This window comes from Vigna angularis, chromosome 6 (genome assembly GCF_016808095.1).
Source record: "Vigna angularis cultivar LongXiaoDou No.4 chromosome 6, ASM1680809v1, whole genome shotgun sequence".
Classification (NCBI taxonomy): Eukaryota; Viridiplantae; Streptophyta; class Magnoliopsida; order Fabales; family Fabaceae; genus Vigna; species Vigna angularis.
In genome coordinates this window covers 24,758,214-24,781,134 of record NC_068975.1, presented here as the reverse complement: position 1 = coordinate 24,781,134, position 22,921 = coordinate 24,758,214, and the positions used below count along the sequence as shown (strand labels likewise).

Here is a 22,921-nt window from a genome sequence, read left to right as displayed (position 1 = left end):
TTATTATGTGAAACATTCACAATTTTACGGAACCTGAATACTCAAAAACACACTGCAGATAAAATTACTCAAAACAAAATATTTTCCGAAACTTCAAACATTAATGTACAAGCCCAACTATTTAGTGAAAAAAAAAACTGCCAATATTTGGCCCAGGCCAGACAGTTAGTATCCGCATTTCACAATGGAGTGTAACCGTGAGCATGAGAGCTTTGCAGGATAACATGTGGTTGGTTAGGAAGAGGTATTCTCATAACTTGACCCAGCAAACAGCAACTCAAATGAATCACGGTGAACCTACGCCTGGGAAGAGTTCTGATATTTTACTGAAGACATCCATAATCTGAAGTGTTCATGAGGAAAAAGCAGCAACCATCAGAAAAAATTTAAGAGCCAAATCTTCAAAAATCGACATTTATTATATTTACTGATAGAGAGGGTAACTATATAGCTTTAAATCCCTTTTCTGTATTAATTCATAAATTGTAAACATAGTTCATGCCAGCTGGAACACTAATAGAATGTTTTTCTCTCTAAACTCTTTAGTACAAAAATATAGGTTTAATAGTCTCTTTTATCCCCAATTTTGTTATATAATGTCAATTCAGTCCCTCGTTTTAAAAATGTTTAAAATGGGTCCTCAGTTATTAAATTTTGCAAAAAAAAAACATCCCTTCCGTTGAATAGAACTAGATGGAGTTAATGAACTCACCATCTGGCAATCGTTAGTGATAATGTGTCCTAACTTAGTTAAGTTATGTGCGTGCTGTGATGTTATTTAATTACAGAACCTAGGGTCTTTCTAAAGATAGGGTTTTTTTAATTGGGAAAAAATGGGGAACTGCCAAGAAGCCCCTTCCCCCACCCAAAAAATTTAGGGTTCTAAAAATTGCAATTCTCCTGGCTTGCTCCTGCCTGCGCCATCATGAGACAAGAGGGGTTCTCTGATGGAGGTGCAAAGATGGCTCTGTTGGTAGCCTAGGTTGAAGATGAAGACTGATGCAATTTCATGCTAGGGTTCATTGCGATTGGGTTCTCCCTCCTAGCTACTGATTTCGTGAAGAAGGAAGAAGATGCAATTTAGGATTCCTGGCGGTGCAAGGCTTGCACATCTGGTTCGCCAGAGTTCACAAATCTGCATTTATGGGTTTTCTGTTGTCATTGGTGTTTCCTTTGTAGGTTGATGGTTGCAAGCGAGGGTGATGAAGATGAATGTGAGTTGTGAAGGAGGAGAAGATGCTCGCGCAAGGGAGGCTCTCGCGTTCTCTAGACTCGCGGCGTCTTGGGTTTATGGTTGGCGACGTCAATGGAAGATGCTCTGGGTGGTGGCGCATTGCGCTCTGCGGCAGTGGCGGCACAGTGATGATGGTAGCGGCGCGAAGTGTGTGTCATGGAGATTGAAGGCTTCGTGGCGGCTTTTGCACTTCTGGTTGGGTTGTGTAGGTGGTTGGCTTAGGGTTTTTGTGGCGGTGTAGCAGCAACGACGAGGCAATGGCGGCTTAGGGCTTTCGTGGCAGCGTGACAATGGTGGTGGCTAGGATTTCACGCCTAATGGAAATTAGGGTTTCTGGAGGTAGAAGACAAACCCTAGGTTTATAATTAAATAACACCTCAACACGCATAGAACTAAGTTATAACACGTTACCACTAATTGCTGCCAGATCATCAACTCATTAACTCCGTTTGGTTCTATTTAACGAAAAAACGTTTTTGTCGCAAAATTTAATAATTAAGAACCCATTTCAAACACTTTTAAAACGAGGAACTGAATTAACATTATGCAACAAAACTGGGAACAAAAGAGACTATTAAACCAAAAATATATTGTCTTGTCCACATGTTGCAATTAATTAATTGAAGCCAGGAAAAATCAGCAATTCCAATGGGAATCTAAATTACATTACAACACAATAGGAGTTTAGATAAGCATACCTCTTTATCATTTTGATATTTAGTAATATTCAGCGGATTCTGTGAACACTGCAACCACAAGAAGATGCAGTCAGGGAGGATTTTGACATAAAAAACCAATAAAGTATTTAAATTAGAACATACATCCATGATAGCTGCTTGAACTCTAGGATTTTGAAAAGCCATTGCAACTTCGGGATTGGCCATAATCTTTGAAACAACTTCTTCTGGAGAAAGCCCAATTTGATCTGATGAAAGTAAAAGTATTTTGAGAAAAGACACAGAATGGAGAAAAAAATTCATTTTTAAGCTGTTACGAGTGTTTGAAGGGTAATATACGAGGTGATATTTTCAAAGACTTCTGAGAATTCAATAAACTAACTAAACCTTGAGACGGGAAGAAACTAGTGATGTCTACACTCATAAAGATAAATTAGTCAACGAAGTCTAGCAAACTATGTCAATGAGTGAAAAATAATGTTGAATCATACCAAATACTATTCTTTGATAAATAGGCATGAAAAGTGGTGTTTCTAAATGAGAACCTATCATCTTTTTTTTTTTCTCAATGGAACTTACCAAAGCATTTATCAATTCACTGAAAAATTTTATTTTGATTCTTTTAACAAATAACAGTATATGACCCCTATTAAAGCAGAATTAAAACCAATATTTGATAAAGAAAATATTAGCATGTTGAGAAGTAACCAGACAGAAGGAATCAACTTATAAAACAAGTCATGAATAAATAGTCAATTAGTATTGATCTTCAAGAATCGAAGATGATAAACTAAGTAGAACAGATGATTTCCATAGGATGGAAGCAAAAGAAGAGACTTTTTATTTAAGAATATTTTCATGTCAATTAGTAATAAGCAAAAATTGAACTACAATGGATTAATCAATTCTTAGTTGATGCTGCTCTCAGAGAAGACGTGACACTAAATAAGATTCAGGGCATAACAATGATAAAATAACAACTTACCAAATTGCTGCTTAACTTGGGGACTATTGAGGTCAAAATTCTTTAAGGTATCAATCATTTGGCTGTCCCATTCAGTACCTCCACCCATGTTGCTTCTGAAATAAAAAATACAAGAGAAGATTAAGAAGATTTCACACCCTATATTAACAAAATATGCACAGATTTATCTAACTGCAGCACATCGGATGAGAGGGAAATAATAAATAAGAAATACAATTTTCAAATACTTGAGATCTCAAGTCAATGCAATGACATTGAGTGTGGTTGTCATAAGACACATGAACCTGGCTCTGAAAAGCTAAAATATAAATTAATCTAAATATACAAGGGTAGAAGGACAAGGAAAAGAACTTTAAACAACAAAATCCGGATGTAAGAACACGCATTTCCACCACCATAGGTTAGAGGGAGGGCTGGAAGCCTAAAGTACAAAAGAAGTAAAACAGATATTTCAATCATGGCCACCATTTTTTCCTAATCCTAAATTATAAATTCTAATATATGAAGGATAAAGAACGAGGATCAGTTTTAATTATCATCTCATCAAATTCATGAAATAAGAGATTAATAACTGGATTGTTGTTAGGATAGTTATCCTATTTTATCATCATTTTATTGTGTTAAGGGTTACCCTATTTATCATGATTATATTGTGTCTAGAATTACCCTATTTATCATGATTATATTGTGTCTAGGGTTACCCTATTTATCATGTACTTTTGTATCAATTTATTCTTATAAATAGAAGATGGTGAGAGGGATCAATTAAGCTCTCTAGAATTATTTTACAGTTTAATTCTCAAGTTGGTATCAGAGCGGGATCGACCCGCTCTGGTTTCTGTCTCGTAATATTTGTCCGACGCCATAATCCGTCGTCGTCCGCCACCATCCGCCGTCGTCGGCCACCGTTGTCCATCGCTGTCACAGTTCCGTTCGTCTAAACCCTTAGGGTTTTCTTGTTCCTCGCTGGTACTATTCGTCTTCTTCAAAAATGGCATCTGGCAATACTCTTTCTTTCTCCAGAAGTCCATCAATTACCTCCGAGAAGCTAAATGGAAAAAATTATCTATCATGGTCTGCTGCTGTTGAAATGTGGTTCCTTGGCCAAGGGCATTATGACCACCTTGAGCGAGATGGAAGCCATGTGCCTACTGAAAAAGTTGATCAATGGAAACAAGCAGATTTCCAGTTGTGTGCCCTGTTATGGCAATCAGTAGAACCCAAACTTCTTGTATCTTTGAGGGCTTTCAAAACTTGTCACTCCCCAAAGCATTTATGCCAACGATATTCAACGTCTCTATGACACTACGAACAAGCTTGCATCTCTTAAAATGGCAAACCATGATATGGTGTCCTTCATGGCTGAAGCCCAATCTGTTGTTGAAGAACTCAGGATGTTTTTGGAAGTGGACCCATTAGAGGATATCAAAAAGAAACTAGACAAATTTTACATGGTGTTGATCCTTCGTGCCCTACATCCCGATTTTGATCATCTCAGAGATCAACTTCTAACTAGTCATGAGGTCCCCTCTATCGAAACATTGACCACTCGCCTTTTGCGTGTCCCGGTACCTCAAACTCAAGAAGCGCATGAACTAGTGGAACCATCTGTCATGGTTGTCACACGAGGAAGAGGAGGACGTGGCACTAGAGGAGGAGGACGAGGAGGTCGGGGACGTCCTCAATGCATATACTGTAAAAGGATGGGTCATACTCAAGAGAATTGCTACTCCTTACATGGTTTCCCTTCCAAAACCACCAATATTTCGAAGACTGAAACTTCCACTTCGAAGACGGAAACTTCCACTTCTATGTTTTCTGAGGATGAATATCAAGAGTATTTAAGGTTAAAGTCTAACAGCTTGGCACAACCATCTCAATCTCCCAGTCAACAGCCTACGTTTCTCAATCTATGGAAGGTCAAAATTCATGGGTAATTGACTCAGGTGCTTCTGATCACATTTCTGGTAATACCTCTTTATTCTCATCTATTTCCTTTCGAGAAAAACCTCATTTCATAACCCTTGCAAATGGATCTAAAACTTCCTCCAAAGAAGTCGACCATGTTTCTTTGTCTCCCTCCCTCAATATCAACTCAGTCCTTTTTGTCCCTAATTGTCCTTTTAATTTAATTTCCCTAAGCCAGTTGACCAAAATGTTAAATTGTTCAATAACCTTTGATCATAAATCTTTTGTTATACAGGATCGTGGTTCGGGGAGACAGATTGGAGAAGGATATGAAGATGACGGATTTTACCATTTTGGATCTCGTCCAAGGGTGTCCTGTGTTGTTGCTCCTAATCCTAAAGTGCTACATGATCGACTTGGCCATCCTCATTTGCCCAAATTAAAAAAGATGTGTCCTGAATTTAGTGGTCTCCAAACCTTAGAATGTGAGTCATGTCAATGAGGAAAACATGTTAGATCTTCCTTTCCTAAAAGGTCTCAATCAATATGTAATTCTAGTTTTTCCATCATCCATTCTGATATATGGGGACCTAGTCGTATCTCCTCATTTGGTTTTAGATATTTTGTTACCTTTATTGATGAATATTCAAGATGTACTTGGGTTTATCTTATGAAAAATCGTTCTAAATTGTTAGCTATCTTTACATCTTTTTTGAATGAAATCAAGAATCAATTTGGTCAAGTAATCAAAATATTAAGAAGTGATAATGCAAAAGAGTATTTCTCATCCTCCTTTTCTGCCATCTTGAGTTCCCATGGTATCTTACATCAGTCTACTTGTCCTCATACACCGCAGCAAAATGGTATAGCAGAACGCAAAAATTGACACTTGGTTGAAACTGCTTGACCCTTTTGCTTGAAGCCCATATTCCTGTCCATCACTGGGGGATGCCATCTTAACTGCATGTTATCTTATTAATAGGATGCCCTCCTCCTCTCTTGATAATAAAGTCCCTTTCTCCATTTTGTTTCCTAATGTTCCTCTCTTTCATACATCTCCCCGAGTGTTTGGCTGTGAATGTTTTGTTCATGACATGTCTCCAGGTCTAGACAAACTCTCCGCTCGCGCTCTCAAATGTGTCTTCTTAGACTATTCTCGACTTCAAAAAGGATATCAGTGTTATTCTCCTGAAACTAAGAAGTATTACATGTCGGCCAATGTCACATTCTTTGAATAGACTCCTTACTTCTCTCCATCTGTTCAGGATGTTTCTATCCTCTAGCAAGTCCTTCCTATTCCAATGGTTGAGTCAAATAGCTCCACTGTCTCTGTCATTTCAAGTCTTGATCACAATCCTTCTACACCCGTTTCTCCACATAATGAGATCATCCCACACAGGGCCCTAATGGATAGTCCACCTCCCCAAGACAATGGTGAATCTCCTACTTCAGATTCTTCTCCCTCGTCACCTCCTCCCACACGCCTCCTGGTGAAAATGATTCAGCATGGCCTATTGCCCTCAGAAAAGGTACTCGTTCCACTCGAAACCCTCATCCCATTTATAATTTTCAAAGCTATCATCGATTGTCGCCCTCCTATTTTTCTCTTTTATCCTTAGTGTCCTCTGTTGTTATACCCAAGAATGTGAAAGAAGCACTTGATCATCCTGGATGGCGACAAGCTATGATTGCAGAAATGCAGGCTCTTGACCACAGTAATACTTGGGATCTGGTGCCCCTTCCCCAGACAAAAAGGCGGTTGGTTGTCGATGGGTGTATGCAGTTAAAGTCGGCCCTGATGGTGAAATTGATCGGCTCAAAGCTCGGCTTGTTGCAAAAGGTTACACTCAGGTTTATGGTCTTGATTATTGTGACACTTTCTCTCCTGTAGCCAAGATGACTACTATTCGCCTCTTCTTTGCCATGACAGTCATTCGTCATTGGCCACTTCATCAATTGGATATCAAGAATGCCTTCCTACATGGTGATCTTGAGGAAGAAGTTTATATGGAGCAACCTCCTAGGTTTGTTGCTCAGGGGGAGTCTGGTATGGTATGCAAATTGCATCAATCTCTATATGGCCTCAAGCAATCCTCACGTGCATGGTTTGGAAAGTTTAGCTCCATCGTTCAAAAATTTGGGCTAAAACGCAGTGAAGTAGACCATTCAGTTTTTTACTGTCATTCTTCTCTCGGGAAATGTGTTTACTTAATAGTATATGTTGATGATATTGTCATTACAGGAAATGATGTTGTTTGAATATCTCAACTAAAAGAGTACTTGTGTAGACATTTTCAAACCAAGGATCTTGGAAGTCTCAAATACTTCTTAGGCATTGAAGTAGCGCAATCAAAAGATGGAGTTGTAATCTCCCAGAGGAAGTATGCTCTTGATATATTACAAGAAACAGGCATGATTGATTGTAGACCGGTAGACAATCCCATGGACCCAAACCAGAAATTAAGGACAGAAGAAGGTGAATTATTCTCCGATCCAGAGAGGTATAGGAGTGTTAGGGACTGGCGAGTTTACGAGAGAAGAAGATATAGGAGAGAGAGAGAGAAGGGGTCCGTACGGTAGAGGATGAGGGTTGAACGGTTGAAAGGGGGGAGCACGAGTGCCGAACGACTGAAAGGGGGGAGCACAATGACCGAACGGTTGAAAGGGGGGAGCACGAGTGCCGAACGGTTGAAAGGGGGGAGCACAACGACTGAACGGTGAAAAGGGGGAAGCACGAGGGCCGAACAGCTGAAAGAGGGATCGAACGGTAGAAGGAAGAGAAACAGAGAGCTGAACGAGTAGGGCAACGACGAGCGTCCTAAGCGAGTGGAAGCAACGACGAGCGTCCTAACTGACAACAGTTAGGACGAGCGGGAAAGTCATTAGAAATTAAGGACCTACCTCAGTATATTATAGAAATAAATATAGTAAATAAGGATAGAAATATTCTTACCAGATAATTATAATAAATAGGCATAATTACTATTATTCTTTACCTTTTCGGGAAGGAGTAATTAGTATTAATAAAGGAGGAACCTAGGGTTTAGGAGGACAGTTTTTTATTAAGGAGTGTTGTAAGAGAGGTTAGGCTCTCAGGTAACTGACGGAGACCCTGCTCCCAGCTATTGTTTACCATTGTTATTCAAATATTACCATCAATAAAAGAGATTCATTCATCCCATATCATTCGTTTATTGTTCTGTTATGTGTGAGAGAGTGTGAAAGGTTGTATTTGGTTAGTTTACGTACTCTGGTACGTAACAAGGAGGCTGGTTGAAAAACTGATTTATCTCACTATTACAAGGCCAGATCTATCCTTTGCAGTTGGAGTGGTTAGTCAGTTCATGCAGGATCCATGTGTTGACCATTGGAATGCTCTCATTCGCATTCTAAGGTATGTAAAGAAGGCTCCCGTGCAAGGATTGTTATATGAAGATAAAGGAAGCATTCAAGTCTCTAGGTATTGTGATGCAGATTGGGCAGGTTCACCTATTGATAGACGGTCTACTACAGGATATTGTGTTTTTTTGGGAGGAAACATTATTTCATGGAAAAGTAAGAAACAAAATGTAGTAGCTAGATCAACTGTAGAAGCCGAGTATATGGCAATGGCATCACTAACATGTGAACTTATATGGGTAAAATAATTCCTTCAAGAGCTTAAATTTTGTGACATCCATACTATGAAGATGTATTGCGACAATCAAGCTACTCTCCACATTGCATCAAATCCAGTGTTTCACAAGAGGACTAAACATATAAAAATTGATTGTCATTTTGTTCGTGAAAAGTTGTTGACTAAAGAAATATGTACTGACCAAGTCATTAAGGGGTGCTCGGATTGAGTTTATTTGTTCGAAGCTTAGTACATACAATTTGTATGCTCCAGCTTGAGGGGGAGTGTTAGGATATTTATCCTATTTTATCATCATTATATTGTGTTAAGGGTTACTCTATTTATCATGATTATATTGTGTCTAGGATTATCCTATTTATCATGATTATATGAAGGATAAAGAACGAGGATCAGTTTTAATTATCATCTCATCAAATTCATGAAATAAGAGATTAATAACTGGATTGTAATTCTGAAGAACTTTTTCATTCACCTAAAATCTAGTTTTCATAGAAATTTGTCAAACAAGCTTAATGCAGATGAGCATTTTCCTACCTTAGCTGCTCAAATTGAACCATAGTCAATGGGAATATTGTAAAGCAAAAAGGCTCTAAGCATCTGAAGAAACAGTTAGAAGAACTTACAGCATTTCTTCCAGTTGTTGACGGTACTGTGGATGCTGCAGCATCCCTATTAAAAGCAGCGACAGAACAGCAACTATCACTCATTGGCCCATTATATCAAGAAGTTATGCAGAAAGTAATATCTACATATCAAGAGGTTATGCAGAAAGACATGACTTTTGACCTACACCTATTTTTAAACATAAAGTGCTTACATTATATAATTGTAACTGATAAAAATGTATGCGCATATACAAGTGTTGCATATAGTCTATATTGAGCATGGAAACAAAAGTAATAACAAGCAAACTCAGCATTGTGGTTACATGGGATTTAATTCCAGGAAGAAGCTAAACAACAAAAATTACACACTGCACAAATAATGAATCTTAAAACTATTATCAGCAGGAAACTGTTAAAAGTAGAGAATTACATTTGAAGGTATCAGGATTCCTCATCTCCTCAGGTAAATAGCTGCAACAAAACCCAGAAAAGTAAAAACCTTTTGGATAACAAGGGAAAAAAGTTCTTAAATAATCTACACAAACATGTAAATCATATATGAAATTTTTCATCAAGTAATTGTAAACAAGAACACATTAAGAATCAGTTTATTTTACAAGAGAAAGAACATAAGTTAGCTCCACTCCACTCAATGATCAACAATTAAAATGATACCAGTAAACCAATTACAATTCTTTTGCAAATAAAGAAAGCTTTTCGAAATGAAAAGAGATCATAAGTATAGGCTTCCCCCAAAACTATCTGCAGGAAAGTGCCAAGAGGACAGAGGGAAAAAACGATTAAGTGCTCCAACAGAATCTTTAGACACATCCAAACTTCCAAAGTAAACATTTCAACAGAAATAAAAAAAAAAGAATGGAACTACTCTAAACTCCAATTCTAAGTATCAAAGGTACTAGTACTACTGCCATCAAAAGTTCTAAGATAAGAGGCTTCTACCAAACTACTCAAAGTTTAAACATATCCATATTCCTACTCAGCACTGACAAAGCCACAAGAAATGCAAAAGTATAAACATTATTTAAGATGAAGGGAATTAACATTACGGATAAACCATCTTCTGTACTGTTGGATCCTCCATCATTTTCTCCAAAGCCTCCACTGACAAGACTGATTTTTCTATCCAAAATAAATAATGGCACCTTTAGGACTTTGATTAAACCAGAAAGCAGCTTATTGAAGGAAGCATGGAAATAACAATAATTGTACAAACAATATATTTCAAGACAACAAAAAAAAATTTAATTGATTTAAGCCAGTTGCACCAATGAGACTAAAAAGCAATGCTTTTGGAACTAATATATATTTTTTATTTACAACATTAAATGTCAAAAAGTAAATGAAAGCTGATGGGTTTCCCATAGGAAAGCTAATCAAGAACACTTCTCACACAAGCAACTGAGAAACACATAAGAGAAAAAGAATAGTATCGTATATTATTCACAAAGAATTGAATACGCAGCAATGATACAAGAGGCTTAACCCTCCTCCACAGGACTTAACCTGTTAACCAACTAACTGTCCAAAAAATGTCCCTATGCCAACTAACCAACTCCTATTTATACTAACACCTCCTCAGCTCCCTTAACTGTACGAATTATTAAGTACCCACAACTAACCCCTCTAACTCGCCCTCCTATTTCTCCTCTCATATACAATCCACCCCTGTTTAACCTTAGGTCTATCAATACCCGCCTCCTAAAGTCCAACCTTGTCCCCAAGGTTAAAGTCAAGGTATTGTTCCCTGATTGTAACTTCCTCTTCCCAGGTTGCACCGTCTGGGCCTCGTACTTGCCACTCTATCAGCAATTGTGGCACTTCCACATCTCCTTGTTGTATCTGCCGCTTTCCCAACACGTTCACTGGCCAGAACGATGGCCCCTCTCCTTGTAGCTCCTGCGGCAGCTCCTTCTCCACCCCTTGCGTGCCTACAACTTTCTTTAACTGTGAAATGTGGAAGACGGGGTGTATCCTTGCTGTCTCTGGAAGCTGCAGCTTGTATGCTGCCTCCCCAACCTTCTGAACTATTTGAAAAGGGCCGAAATACCTGGCTGCCAACTTTGAGTGAAGTCTGGTTGGCATTGAAGACTGCCTATGAGGTCTTATCTTAAAAAAAACCCAATCTCCCACTTCAACATTCGCTGGTCTTCGCCTCTTGTTTGTGTGTCGCACCATTAATTTCTGGGCCCTCTCCAAATGAAACTGCAATTGTCTAAACGCTTCATCACGGGTTTGAAGCTCCTGGCTCACTGCTTCTACCAGAGTCTCGCCCGGAATAAATCGATGCAGCAAGGGGGGTGGTCTCCCATAAACTGCTTCAAACGGAGTGCACCTTATAGCCCCCTGAAAGCTGGTATTATACCAGTACTCCACCCACGGTAAAACTGCCATCCACCCTTTTGGTTGCTCAGAGCAAAACCATCAAAGATATCCCTCCAACACCCAATTCACCACCTCTGTCTGCCCATCGGTTTCGGGGTGATACGCAGTACTCATTTTTAGTTGCGTCCCCTGCCCTTTGAGTAATTCCCTCCAAAAAATGCTAAGAAATAATGGATCCCGATCACTCACGATGGACTGAGGTACCCCATGTAACCGGACGACTTCCCGGATGAAAACTTCCGCTAGGCTGAGTAAGGATGTTTAAGCGGAAGGAAATGAGCGTATTTGCTCAAACAGTCCACAACCACCATATCGCATCGTACCCCTGTGATTTCGGAAGCCGCACGATAAAATTCATGCTCAATTCCTCCCACACAGCATTCGGAATTGGCAACGGCTGTAACAGCCCTTGAGGAGAAGAAGAGAGATATTTATGTTGTTGACATACAACGCACCTGGCTACAAACTCCGTCACGTCTTTCTTCATTCCAGTCCAATACAAGGATTGGGCTATGCGCCTGTAAGTTCGGTAGACCCCCTGAGTGGCCTCCGGTCTGTCACATGAAATTCGGCTATCAATCTGGGAATCCATTTTGATTGTGCCGACGACACCAATCAACCCTTATGGTGTAGCCTCTCATGTTCTAGGGTGTACACTGGGTGGGTATTAGGGTCCGCCTTTATATCTTCCATTACTCTCTGTAAGAAGTTATCAGTTTCTACTTCTCGCACCACCTCAAAATCTTGCCAAAAGGGTCTGGCCACCACGCCCAGTTCTTTTCCTTCATCCTCTTCCCCCTCATATTTTATTTTCTAGACAGGGCATCTGCAGCTTTATTCGCAGCCCCTGATTTGTAAACTATATCGAAGTCGTATCCCAACAACTTTGCGATCCAATCATGTTCATTTTGTGTGGTAATACGTTGCTCCAGCAAATGTCGGAGGCTTTCTTGATCGGTGTGAACGATGAATTTCTGTCCGACAAGGTAAGGCCGCCAATGTTGTATGGCCAACACTAGAGCCATCAATTCCTTCTCATATATCGACTTGCTCAACTTCCCCTCAGATAACGCCTTACTAAAATAAGCTATGGGTCTCCTCTCCTGCATCAAAACTGCCCCCACTCCTCGACCGGAAGCATCACATTCGATGTGGAAGGGCTGCTTAAAATCGGGCAGTGACAACACGGGTGTTGTCGTCATAGCCTTCTTCAACGTCTTCCAAGCCTCCTCTGCCAAAACGTTCCAAGTAAACCCACCTTTCTTTAGCAGCTCCGTCAGAGGTCTGGCGATTTTTCCATAGTCTCTGACGAATCGCCGGTAGTATCCGATCAACCCCAAGAACCCTCTCAAGCTCTTCACTGTTCTCGGCCTTTCCCACTCCACTATGGCCTTTATTTTATCGTCGTCCATTTTATCTTTAGCAGCTCCGTCAGAGGTCTGGCGATTTTTCCATAGTCTCTGACGAATCGCCGGTAGTATCCGATCAACCCCAAGAACCCTCTCAAGCTCTTCACTGTTCTCGGCCTTTCCCACTCCACTATGGCCTTTATTTTATCGTCGTCCATTTCCACGCCCTTGCTTGAAATGACATGCCCCAAATATTTAACTGGGGTTTGCCCAAATTCACTCTTCCTCCGGTTAGCCACCCACCGTTCTCGCTTCAACGTTGACAGCAAGCTCACTACATGCTCGAGATGCTCTTTCCAATTACGGCTGTAGATCAGTATGTCATCGAAGAACACCAACACATACTTTCGCAAATAGGGCCGGAGAAGACTGTTCATTGCGCTTTGAAACGTCGTCGGCGCGTTGGTGAGTCCGAACGGCATTACTACAAATTCATAGTGCCCCTGGTGTGTTCGAAAAGTCGTCTTCTCAATGTCCTCCTTGTGCATGCGTATTTGATGGTATTCGACCTTCAAATCAATTTTGGAGAAGAAAGTCCCTCCTTTCAGCTCGACCAGCAACTCCTCGATGACGGGAATGGGAAATTTGTCCGACACAGTTGCGCGGTTGAGTGCCCGATAGTCTACACAAAAGCACCAGCTGCCGTCTTTTTTCTTCACCAGAATTACCAGACTCGAATAAGGACTGTGACGCCGTCCGGAGCACCCCCGTCCGGAGCATCTCGGCGATCTGCTGCTCTATCTCGGTCTTCATCACGTGCGGGTACTGATAGGCTTTAAGTGTTATCCAGTGCTGCATGCCTCTGCTAGGTGGCAAGTGGTGGGCTCAACAAACACCACGTCATACTGGCCTAGAAGCTTTTCCATTTCATCCTTCTGCGTTTCTGTAAGGCCCATATATTTCTGGCCGCTATTCTGGGCCTCAATGGAGCCCAATTCCCAAACCATCATCCAAGCTTCTGCATTGCTTATTTCTAATAAAGCCTCGGGTCCCACCACCTTACGTTCCAACTTGGGATCCCCTCTCAGTTATCTTCTTCTCACCTTGCCGATATACCATTGTAAGTTTCCCCCAATCTACCGTCACTTCCCCAGCTTCTTCAGCCACTCAATTCCTAGTATTATTTCCACTCCCCCAAGCTCAAAAAGGTAAAATTGTTCTACAATTTCGATGCCCCCCAGCTCCAATACTACTTGCTCACAGCACCCGCTAATCTTTTTCTTCTAACCGTCCCCCAAACTTACGAAATAAGGTTGGGTTTCCCTTATCGCCATACCCAGTTCCTCCACCAAACATCGGCTGATAAAGTTGTGGCTCGCGCCACTATCAATCAGAACAAGCACCTCTCTTTGTCCTATTCGCCCCTTTAATTTCATTGTTTTGGGAGTAGTCAGGCCCCCGCCGACAGGGCCGATAATTCCATCCCGGCGATATTCACTTTTGTTTCTGTTTCGCCTCCTTCTTCCTCCTCCTCGTCCACCATGATCAACATTTGAAGTCCTCATTCTGGGCATCGATGGCCCGGGCTGAACGGACCTCCGCATCGGAAGCATTTTCCCTCCTCCCTCCTTTTCAAGTACTCAGAATACGACAAGTTACGCAGGCCCCGTTCTCTTCCTTTGCCGGTGGTTCTGCAGCGCCGCCTTCTGGGGTCGTCTCCCTCCTCACAGACCTGACACTCTCAACAGCACCCCCCCCCCCCCCGTCCCCAGTTCTGCGAGTCCCTCGGTGGATCAACTCGTGTGACGACGCCCGCCGATCGTCTCCACAAATTCTGATTTTTGAAACCCGATCTTCCTCCCGTCTTCAACGGTGTAAACAATTTTTCTACGTCCCTTGCGATCCGCATCGTCGTCATGAGATCTGGGGGATCATGCGGCCTCACGTGGTCGCCCACCTCTTCCCTGAGTCCCGCCATAAAGTATCCAAGGATTTGCTCCTCCGAAATCTGAGTCGTTTAACCCACTAGCACCTCGAAATCCCTGATATAGTCCTCCACTGCTCCTGCCTGCCTGATCGCCGATAGTTTCTCATAAACCGTTCCCCTTGTTCCTCCTCCAAATCGAATTCCCAAAGCTCTCTTCAACCCTTCCCAAGAATAGTTCTTGGTTTTCTCCCACCAGAATCGGAACCAACTTCCAGCGTACCCCTCCATACTAATGAACGCCAGTTGCAACTTCTCCTCCTCTTCCTACCTTCTGCACCTCAAAAAACTTCTCTTCCCGACTAATCCAATTCCAAGGTTCGCCCCCTTCGAACACAGGAAGCTCCACCCGCTTCCGCCAATTGATCATCGTCTCCGTTCGTCCTACTCCTGGTTGTCCTCCATCGCCTCCTGGCCCTCCTCCGTTATCGTTTACAGACGATTCACTGCCATCCCGACGTTGTCCCCTATTGTCGTTCTTGCGATCTCTCAAGATCGTCAAGATTGCTTGAATATCTTGGCGCATCATCTCGCAATTTTGCCTCAGCGTTCCAGTTTCATGCCGCAAGAACATTGACTCAGCCTTCGTTTCTGCTATCGCGACCTCCACCGCTTCAATTTGCCCCTCAACAGTCACCACTCTTCCCTCCATTTCCATCAAACGTCGTCGCTCACTTCTAGTAGATCCGGCAGGTCGGACCAATTGATGGGTTTCCCATAGGAAAGCTAATCAAGAACACTTCTCACACAAGCAACTGAGAAACACAAAAGAGAAAAAGAATAGTATCGTATATTATTCATGTTAGAATATTTATCCTATTTATCATGATTATATTGTGTCTAGGTTATCCTATCATGATTATATTGTGTCTAAGGTTACCCTAATTATCATGTACTCTTGTATCAATTTATTTTTATAAATAGAAGATTATGAGAAGGATCAATCAAGCCTCTAGAACTATTTCTTTTCAATTTCAAGTTGGTATCAAAGCAGGTTGTCTGAGTCTCTTCCTAGTCTTTGTTGCCGCCGGTGGCTAGCGCCGCCATCAGCGGCCTTAAAAATTTCATCTTTTCTGAAATATCTCGATGAGTAGTCTCACTCTCCTAATGATCTCAGATATTTCCAATGCCTTTTTTTAGCTGTTTCCCATCGTCGTCTGCCACCATCCACTGCCTCAGTATGTAGTTCGACGACCAAGTGGATCTGGATTGCCTCCTTGATCGACAACCAATCCCATCGGTGTCGATGGCTAATTCTCATCCAAGCACCGCCATGTTCGCCACATCTGTCTGACATCCCCCGCCGCCGTCACGTTTTCTCTGGCAAAGTTAGGGGTTTTGTCGCCTCAAGAAGCGTGACCCATCCTTGGTGGTCGCTGCCTCATTCTCCTCCACACGCACCGTCACGAATGACTTCTCTCCTATCAGCTTCCGGCGCGTGTTTGTCACAAGTCACCTTCCCAATGTCAGAATCATATCGCGCCACTACTGTTCGTCTCGCTAGACCAAAGGAAAAAAAAAATCTTTGTTCCTTCGCCTCTTTCATAATGTGTGTTTAGCTTTGCATATTGTAGCAGCTATGATGTTCCTGATGGCTTGTGTCATTTATTTACAAGTCTCTAAGGAGAGTCAGTGCTATTAGCTGTACACCAAGGAATTTCAACACCAAAGTCATAAATTTGAGGTTCCTCATGGCATGAGGGGGAGTCTATTTCTGGCAAGATTCAGAATCTTAATCAAATAATTTCACCAGTCCCTTGTCAAATCTGTTTTTTGGATTCTTTGATGAATAAAGGAGACCATTATGATCTTCCACCTTCATGATTTGTCATCAGCGCATCGTCATTCCCGTCGTTTGTCGTAAGGGGAGTATGTTTTTAGCCATTGCAATATGTTTCCAGCCACTGCATGCCCCATCAGTCAGTGATGACAGTCGCTGCAGTTTTGTCGCTTCCAGCCATCACCTTGTTAGTTAGTAATGACAATTTAGTCCCTACAGGCTCCATCAGTCAGTGATGGCAATTTAGTCCCTGCAGGCCCCATCAGTCAGTAATGGCAATTTAGTCCCTGCAGTGAGGGGAAGTATGTTTCCAGTCCCTACAGGCCCCATCAGTCAGTAATGACAATTTAGTCCCTACAGTGAGGGGGAGTATGTTTCCAGCCACTAGTCAAATGTGATAGTCCCTGCTTTCAGCCACTGCAGGCCCCAATTAGTCAAAGATGGCACTCCCTGTAGTTTTGTCACTTCCAGCCACTACAGGCCTCATCAGTCAGTGATGGCTCGTTGTCTACCACTCATCATTCACTTTTGATGGAAATCAACTTTGTCAAAGTCATCCTACTTGAAGGTTCATGGTGCTAGATGAAGTTTCGTGGTTGTCCAATATTATTCTTCATAAGCTTATGAGGAGTCTCTTTGGTTATGCTGGTTTATGAGTCCAATTTGGTTTATAGACATTCTCTCTTGATGGTCTGAAGCATATGTACATCTTATTCGAAGCCAGAGTTACCACGTCTATTGCCTCGACATTTTAGACAAGTTGATTTTGTTGGACTGAGTTTATTTATTCCAAGCATGGCACATACAATTTGTATGCTTCAGCTTGAGGGGGAGTGTTAGAATATTTACCCTATTTATCATGATTATATTATGTCTAGGGTTACCTTAATTATCATGATTATATTGTGTTTAGGATTATCCTATTTATCATGATTATATTGTGTCTAGGTTACCCTATCATGATTATATTGTGTCTAAGGTTACCCTAATTATCATATACTCTTGTATCAATTTATTTTTATAAATAGAAGATTATGAGAGGGATCAATCAAGCCTTTAGAACTATTTCTTTTCAATTTCAAGTATTCACAAAGAATTGAATACGCAACAATGATACAAGAGGCTTAACCCTCCTCCACAGGACTTAACCTGTTAACCAACTAACTGTCCAAAAAAATGTCCCTCTACCAACTAACCAACTCCTATTTATACTAACACCTCCTCAGCTCCCTGAACTGTACGAATTATAAAGTACCCACAACTAACCCCTCTAACTTACCCTCCTATTTCTCCTCTCATATACAATCCACCCCTGTTTATCCTTAGGTCTATCAAAAGCTGACATGAAATTCTTCATAAGTAAAGAGTAAAATTACAAAGCATATGAAGTGCACACGATCCATGATAAAATCAGCAATGATAACAAGAATTAGTTGATATTTACAATCATAATGCAACGAACAACTCATTTATTTGGCAGGACTGATCCAAGGCATGTTATGTCAGCACTTTTCCCATAAATTGAGGCTTGAATAGATGTATCACATTCCATGGGATTTTCCATCAATAAAACTGAATTGCAAATATTTACAATTTCAACAGTTTCTACTTACTTGTAGATTGAGAACCAGGGAAACCACCAAAACCTTGGTTAAAGGAAGCTCCATTTTGAGAAACCTTCAATAAATGCGTATTAGATATTAAGAACAACACAGGTCACTGAACTTCTTTAGCAAAAATGTTTATCTTAAAAACTCACTTCATCAGGAACCCGGGCTTTCTCCTTGACAGAACTTGATTCATCATCTTTAACACTTTCAAAAGGACTCTTCTGCACAGTTTCTTCAGGAGAAACATCTACAAAAGCTATAATGGAAAATCTAAGGAATTTTAACAATTAAAGTTTCAATTTTTAAGCACATAAAAGCTGTCATCAGATATGATCACTGCAACTTATATGGATAATGAAGGTTTTCCATCTTCAATTTCCGTTGGAAATCTTTATATAGATAACAAGAAATTGTTGCAAATATTTTAAAAATACTTATATAATATTAATTGATTTTTTTTTAAAATAATTAATAAAGAAAAGGAAGTAATAAACATTAATAATTATTCAAATACTTTTAATATGAAACAATTTCAAAAATAGTTAAGCTTTTGCTTTCTGTTTTCTCCTCCTCAACTTCCCACTTTCTATTTCCCAGCATTATCCCATTTTCTACATTATCTTAGCTTCTGAATATATAATTGATGTGATCTCACCAACTCACCCCTAGTTTTTCATATTAAAATGTTTAATACACGTAACTTGCCACTAAAAGTAAATAACACAAATAACTGTGAACTGGTACACTTGCATGCATGCAAAGCGCAAACAACTTAGTGACATAGATTCATCCCAGCTACTACAAAAAATAAGAAAGCTTAAAGATCATCATTGGCAAGTCAATGAAGCATTCATGGTAGGCTGAACAAGTTGGCAATACCCTTTGGAAGATTCCATACAAAAATTTATCTGATATCAAATTCATATTGGCAAATACCAAATCATCCTTTAATATTGTGTAGAACGTCAGTAGAGTTAAGTCAATTAGAACATTAATCCAGGCTAAAAGCCAATAAGAAAATACTGTACTAAACCAAATAAATAGTCCAAAAAGAAAAAAACAAAGAGCTTTCAAGACTATTATTTAATTTACCTGGAATCACATATATCTCCTAGTGGACACATCACCTCACCATATATAAATTAGAAAAGTGGCATGTCTCATCGAACAAGAAACAAATAGGATTGCTATGAAGACATTATAAGGTTAAGTTACCAATTTTTTTGGGTTCGTTTGGTACTTCCACTTTATCTTTAATATCAGCAGTTGGTGTAGCCTCTACTTTTGTTGCAGGTACATCTACGGTGTTGGTGGACTGAAATCCAATAGATGCTGAAGGTGCTCGAGATTGAGCAGTTGCAGTGGGCCCTGCTGCTGATGGCGTTGAAAACGGAAAAGGAGACCCCGGAGAAAAGGCGGCATTACCAAATTGGTTATTTTGTGGATTCATCTGGCCCATCATGGTCTTGAAAGCTTGTTGCATTGCATATTTCTGAAACAAAATCAGAAGGCATGTTTAAATTATGTAATATGTTCAGGACATAAAAAATAAGGTAAGACAGAGCATATACTACAATTAACAAAGTGATAGGACTACAAGCCTGGATCAAGAGGCTGATATTAGGCCCAAAAGGACAGTATTACGAGTTTAGGCTTACATGAATAAACTTGTAAGACTTTCTTTTAGGCTTAATATCATCCTCTTGATCCATGCTCCCAGTCTTTTCACAGAGAAATTCAAATACTAAAAGGTGGCATCACAAATAATACCCATATTCTAATAAAGCTAAATCAAAATCTCAAGTTCAATCAAACTGTAAGAATTCTACGTACTTACTGTGCTTCCAAAATGAAGAGTGAACAATAAGCAATGTAAATTAAAGCAACAAACATACCTTTTAGAATAAAAGCTGAAACATTATTTAAACATCTGTAAAATTTTACTTGAATAAGGAAGATGGCAGCTAATGTGTTCAGTGATAGAAAAACCTATAATTTCTTTTAAAACATTGAAGGTATACTTTGCATTTGTTGATTGGAGTAGGCAAAAATCAAGCTATAATTTCTGTTTTTCGGTTAGTAGAAGTGTTGACAACAAATTGTGTGTGGACACATGCCTTCAACTTCCAAGTAATTTCAAAAGAAGCCCGTCATACAGATTAAAAAACTATTCTAGAAAAGAATGCTCAAACACCTCAAAACAGTTGCTGAAGTGGTGTTCAGTACATCAGATACTGTTGGGGGCACTAGTAAAAACTAAATAATTGGTTTTTATCTGAGTTTAGATGGTAGAAAAAGGTCTTATGGGAGGAAGTGGAGCTAATTTTGGCTGTTAAGATATAAATGAATGACAAGATTAAAAGTTGCTTGAACATCACATGTCATTTAAAAGAAGATGCATGGTGTTTACTTTCTAATCTTGACTATCCATTTAAGATCTAATGGTGAAGATCTGATCTTCTGACTCTCACATTAAATGACTCCTCTGACTAGTCATGGTCCCTATACCTTTTTTTGGCAGAACTCAAAGAATGCCGCAGCTTATAACCATGACTTGTGAAATTTCTAACATACAAACCCATATTTACAGTTGAACTCAAAGTATGCACCAAATTATAGCCTTTATACCAATGACTAGCACACTTTGTTACATCTTACAGTTATACTCGAACTCAAAGAATGAACCAGCTTATCTCAATGCATAGCAATAGAGTGGCACTCACCTTTAATCTTGAAGCTACCTGCAAAAACACAAAATTTATTAAACAAGCAGCAAAAATAAATCCGTCATCAGTACATGTAATGTACAATTGTGACTACAGTTCTCAGTTCTCACCATAGAAAACAGTGCAGAAAGCCCAACACCAACACCAATCCAAAAGAGAGGTGACCCTCTACAAATATAGTAAATAGATAAATTATAGTGTGAATTTACATGCAAAAGATGTCAGCAAACTTCAATCGATAAAATATCAGTAGCTGCTCATCATAAAAACATGAGACGACAATTTTAAAGAAAAGTAATATGCAAAAGGTAAAAAGAGTAAATGACTACATAGTTGAGGACGGAGATGGTGATAATTGTGGGTTAACTCCAATTGATGCCGTTTCTATAGTATTTGAAGACGAAACACTTGCAAAATGTTTTACTATCGGCTTCTCCTGCACTGTTTCACTGACATGCATTACTTATGCGTCTTAGGTGATGAGTGAAAAATATCGATAGGGATATTCAACTTGTACAGCAAGCACTCACTAATCACAAGAGAATATTAGTCAATAGACAAGATAAATATACATTACTTAAATGGATTAAAAATACACAGACACGAGATAATTTTTTTAACCATGGATTCAAATTCAAAATGCTATCAGGTCCTTGAGAGAAACTCCAAAATCCACAATCTGTGTCTGTCTACGAACAGTATATTCTAAGTGTAGAACTACTATTCTTAAAAATAGAGTGGTAAACTATTGTATATAGAATGCTATATTGATTCATCAGAAATTAGGGCTCATTTGTTTGTACTCTTTAATAGAGTAAAAAGTGCTTCATAAATTTGAAAGACTAAAATGGTATTATTAAAATTGTATTTTGTCCCTCAATTTTAGTGTTTCGGAAATAAAACCATTTCTTTTCCAAAATTGAGGGACTAAAATTAACTTCTTCTTTTTAATTTGAAGGGCTAAAACCAGATTATCCTAAATTTCATGAACTAAAAACATAATTAAACCAGAAAAAGAAGAGACGATTTAAACTTTTCTAATAGAGTGGCTTCCTAAACAAAGTCGTATCACTAAAAGTGTTTTTCTATATTGCCTGCATATCCAAAACACTCCCTTAAACCCTTGAAAATGTCAACATAGTGTATTCATGACTTAAGTCCAATAACAATAGAACCAACATGTTCAATTCGGTTTCTATCTTTAGTGCCGAAGAAGAAACAAAAAGCAAAACAAACACAGCAATAGCATAATCAGACCTATCAATTCACCTTCAACTTCAACAGTAAAAATTTCATTTTATTGGACTCCATCAGAATCCAGTGATTCAGTGAATATTTTTCCCACCAAGAATAAATTCCAACTAAAGATTCTAATAACCCATCAAACACACCTACGCTCACATAGAAAGATAATAACAAAACTAGACAAAAGTTCAAGAATTGAATACCAGATTTCTGGCCATGATGGGAGGAAGAGAGCGCAGAAACACGGTATCGGCAACGGTGAGGAGCAATCAAGACCCTTCCAAGAGAGAAGGGCTTTCTTCTTAAAACGTCTCTGTCGGTGGCGTCTCTTGCAAGAACACGTCCCAACATCAAAGGTTTAGAGGAAGACACAAGGGCCAAGTTCAGGTTGTCCATCTTCTTCTCGTTTCTAAGATATGTAAACCAGAATAAAAAAGACCCAGAAGTTAATAGCAAAGAATAAACTAAAATGTTGAAATCAGTAGGGATAGGAGTGGCAGTGGATTTGGAAGCAAAGGGGTGCAATTTATGGGAAATTTTGGACCGGTAAGTGGGGTTTGGAGGTTGGAGAAGGGGCAAGATTGCAATGGAGTGTGGAGTGGCTAATGAAGGTTTGAGGTTTTGGGTTGTATAGTTATAGGGATAAGTGGCAATGAAAACTTCAACTTTGCAAATGCTATTAGAACGATGTCGTCTATAGAATATTTGCTGACATTTTTTTTTTTTTTACTTTTTGTTGTTGCTTGTTTTGAGTGAGATTAGGCTGCGGGGTTTATAA

General features: G+C 39.7%; 1 protein-coding gene across 1 annotated transcript; it reads right to left on the bottom strand.

The window, feature by feature from the left end:
• Window positions 1–38: 38 nt before the first annotated feature.
• On the bottom strand, window positions 39–22,795 carry LOC108343071 (protein TIC 40, chloroplastic). The gene is made up of 14 exons (XM_017581117.2): window positions 22,347–22,795; window positions 21,228–21,339; window positions 21,009–21,066; window positions 20,896–20,913; window positions 19,388–19,664; window positions 18,322–18,428; window positions 18,176–18,239; window positions 10,114–10,186; window positions 9,477–9,517; window positions 9,065–9,110; window positions 2,897–2,991; window positions 2,056–2,159; window positions 1,933–1,980; window positions 39–343 (listed from the first exon to the last, which is right to left on the bottom strand). Exons 1-14 carry the CDS (start codon window positions 22,537–22,539, stop codon window positions 287–289), a joined length of 1,293 nt encoding a protein of 430 aa, XP_017436606.1. The 5' UTR covers window positions 22,540–22,795; the 3' UTR covers window positions 39–286.
• Window positions 22,796–22,921: the final 126 nt, after the last annotated feature.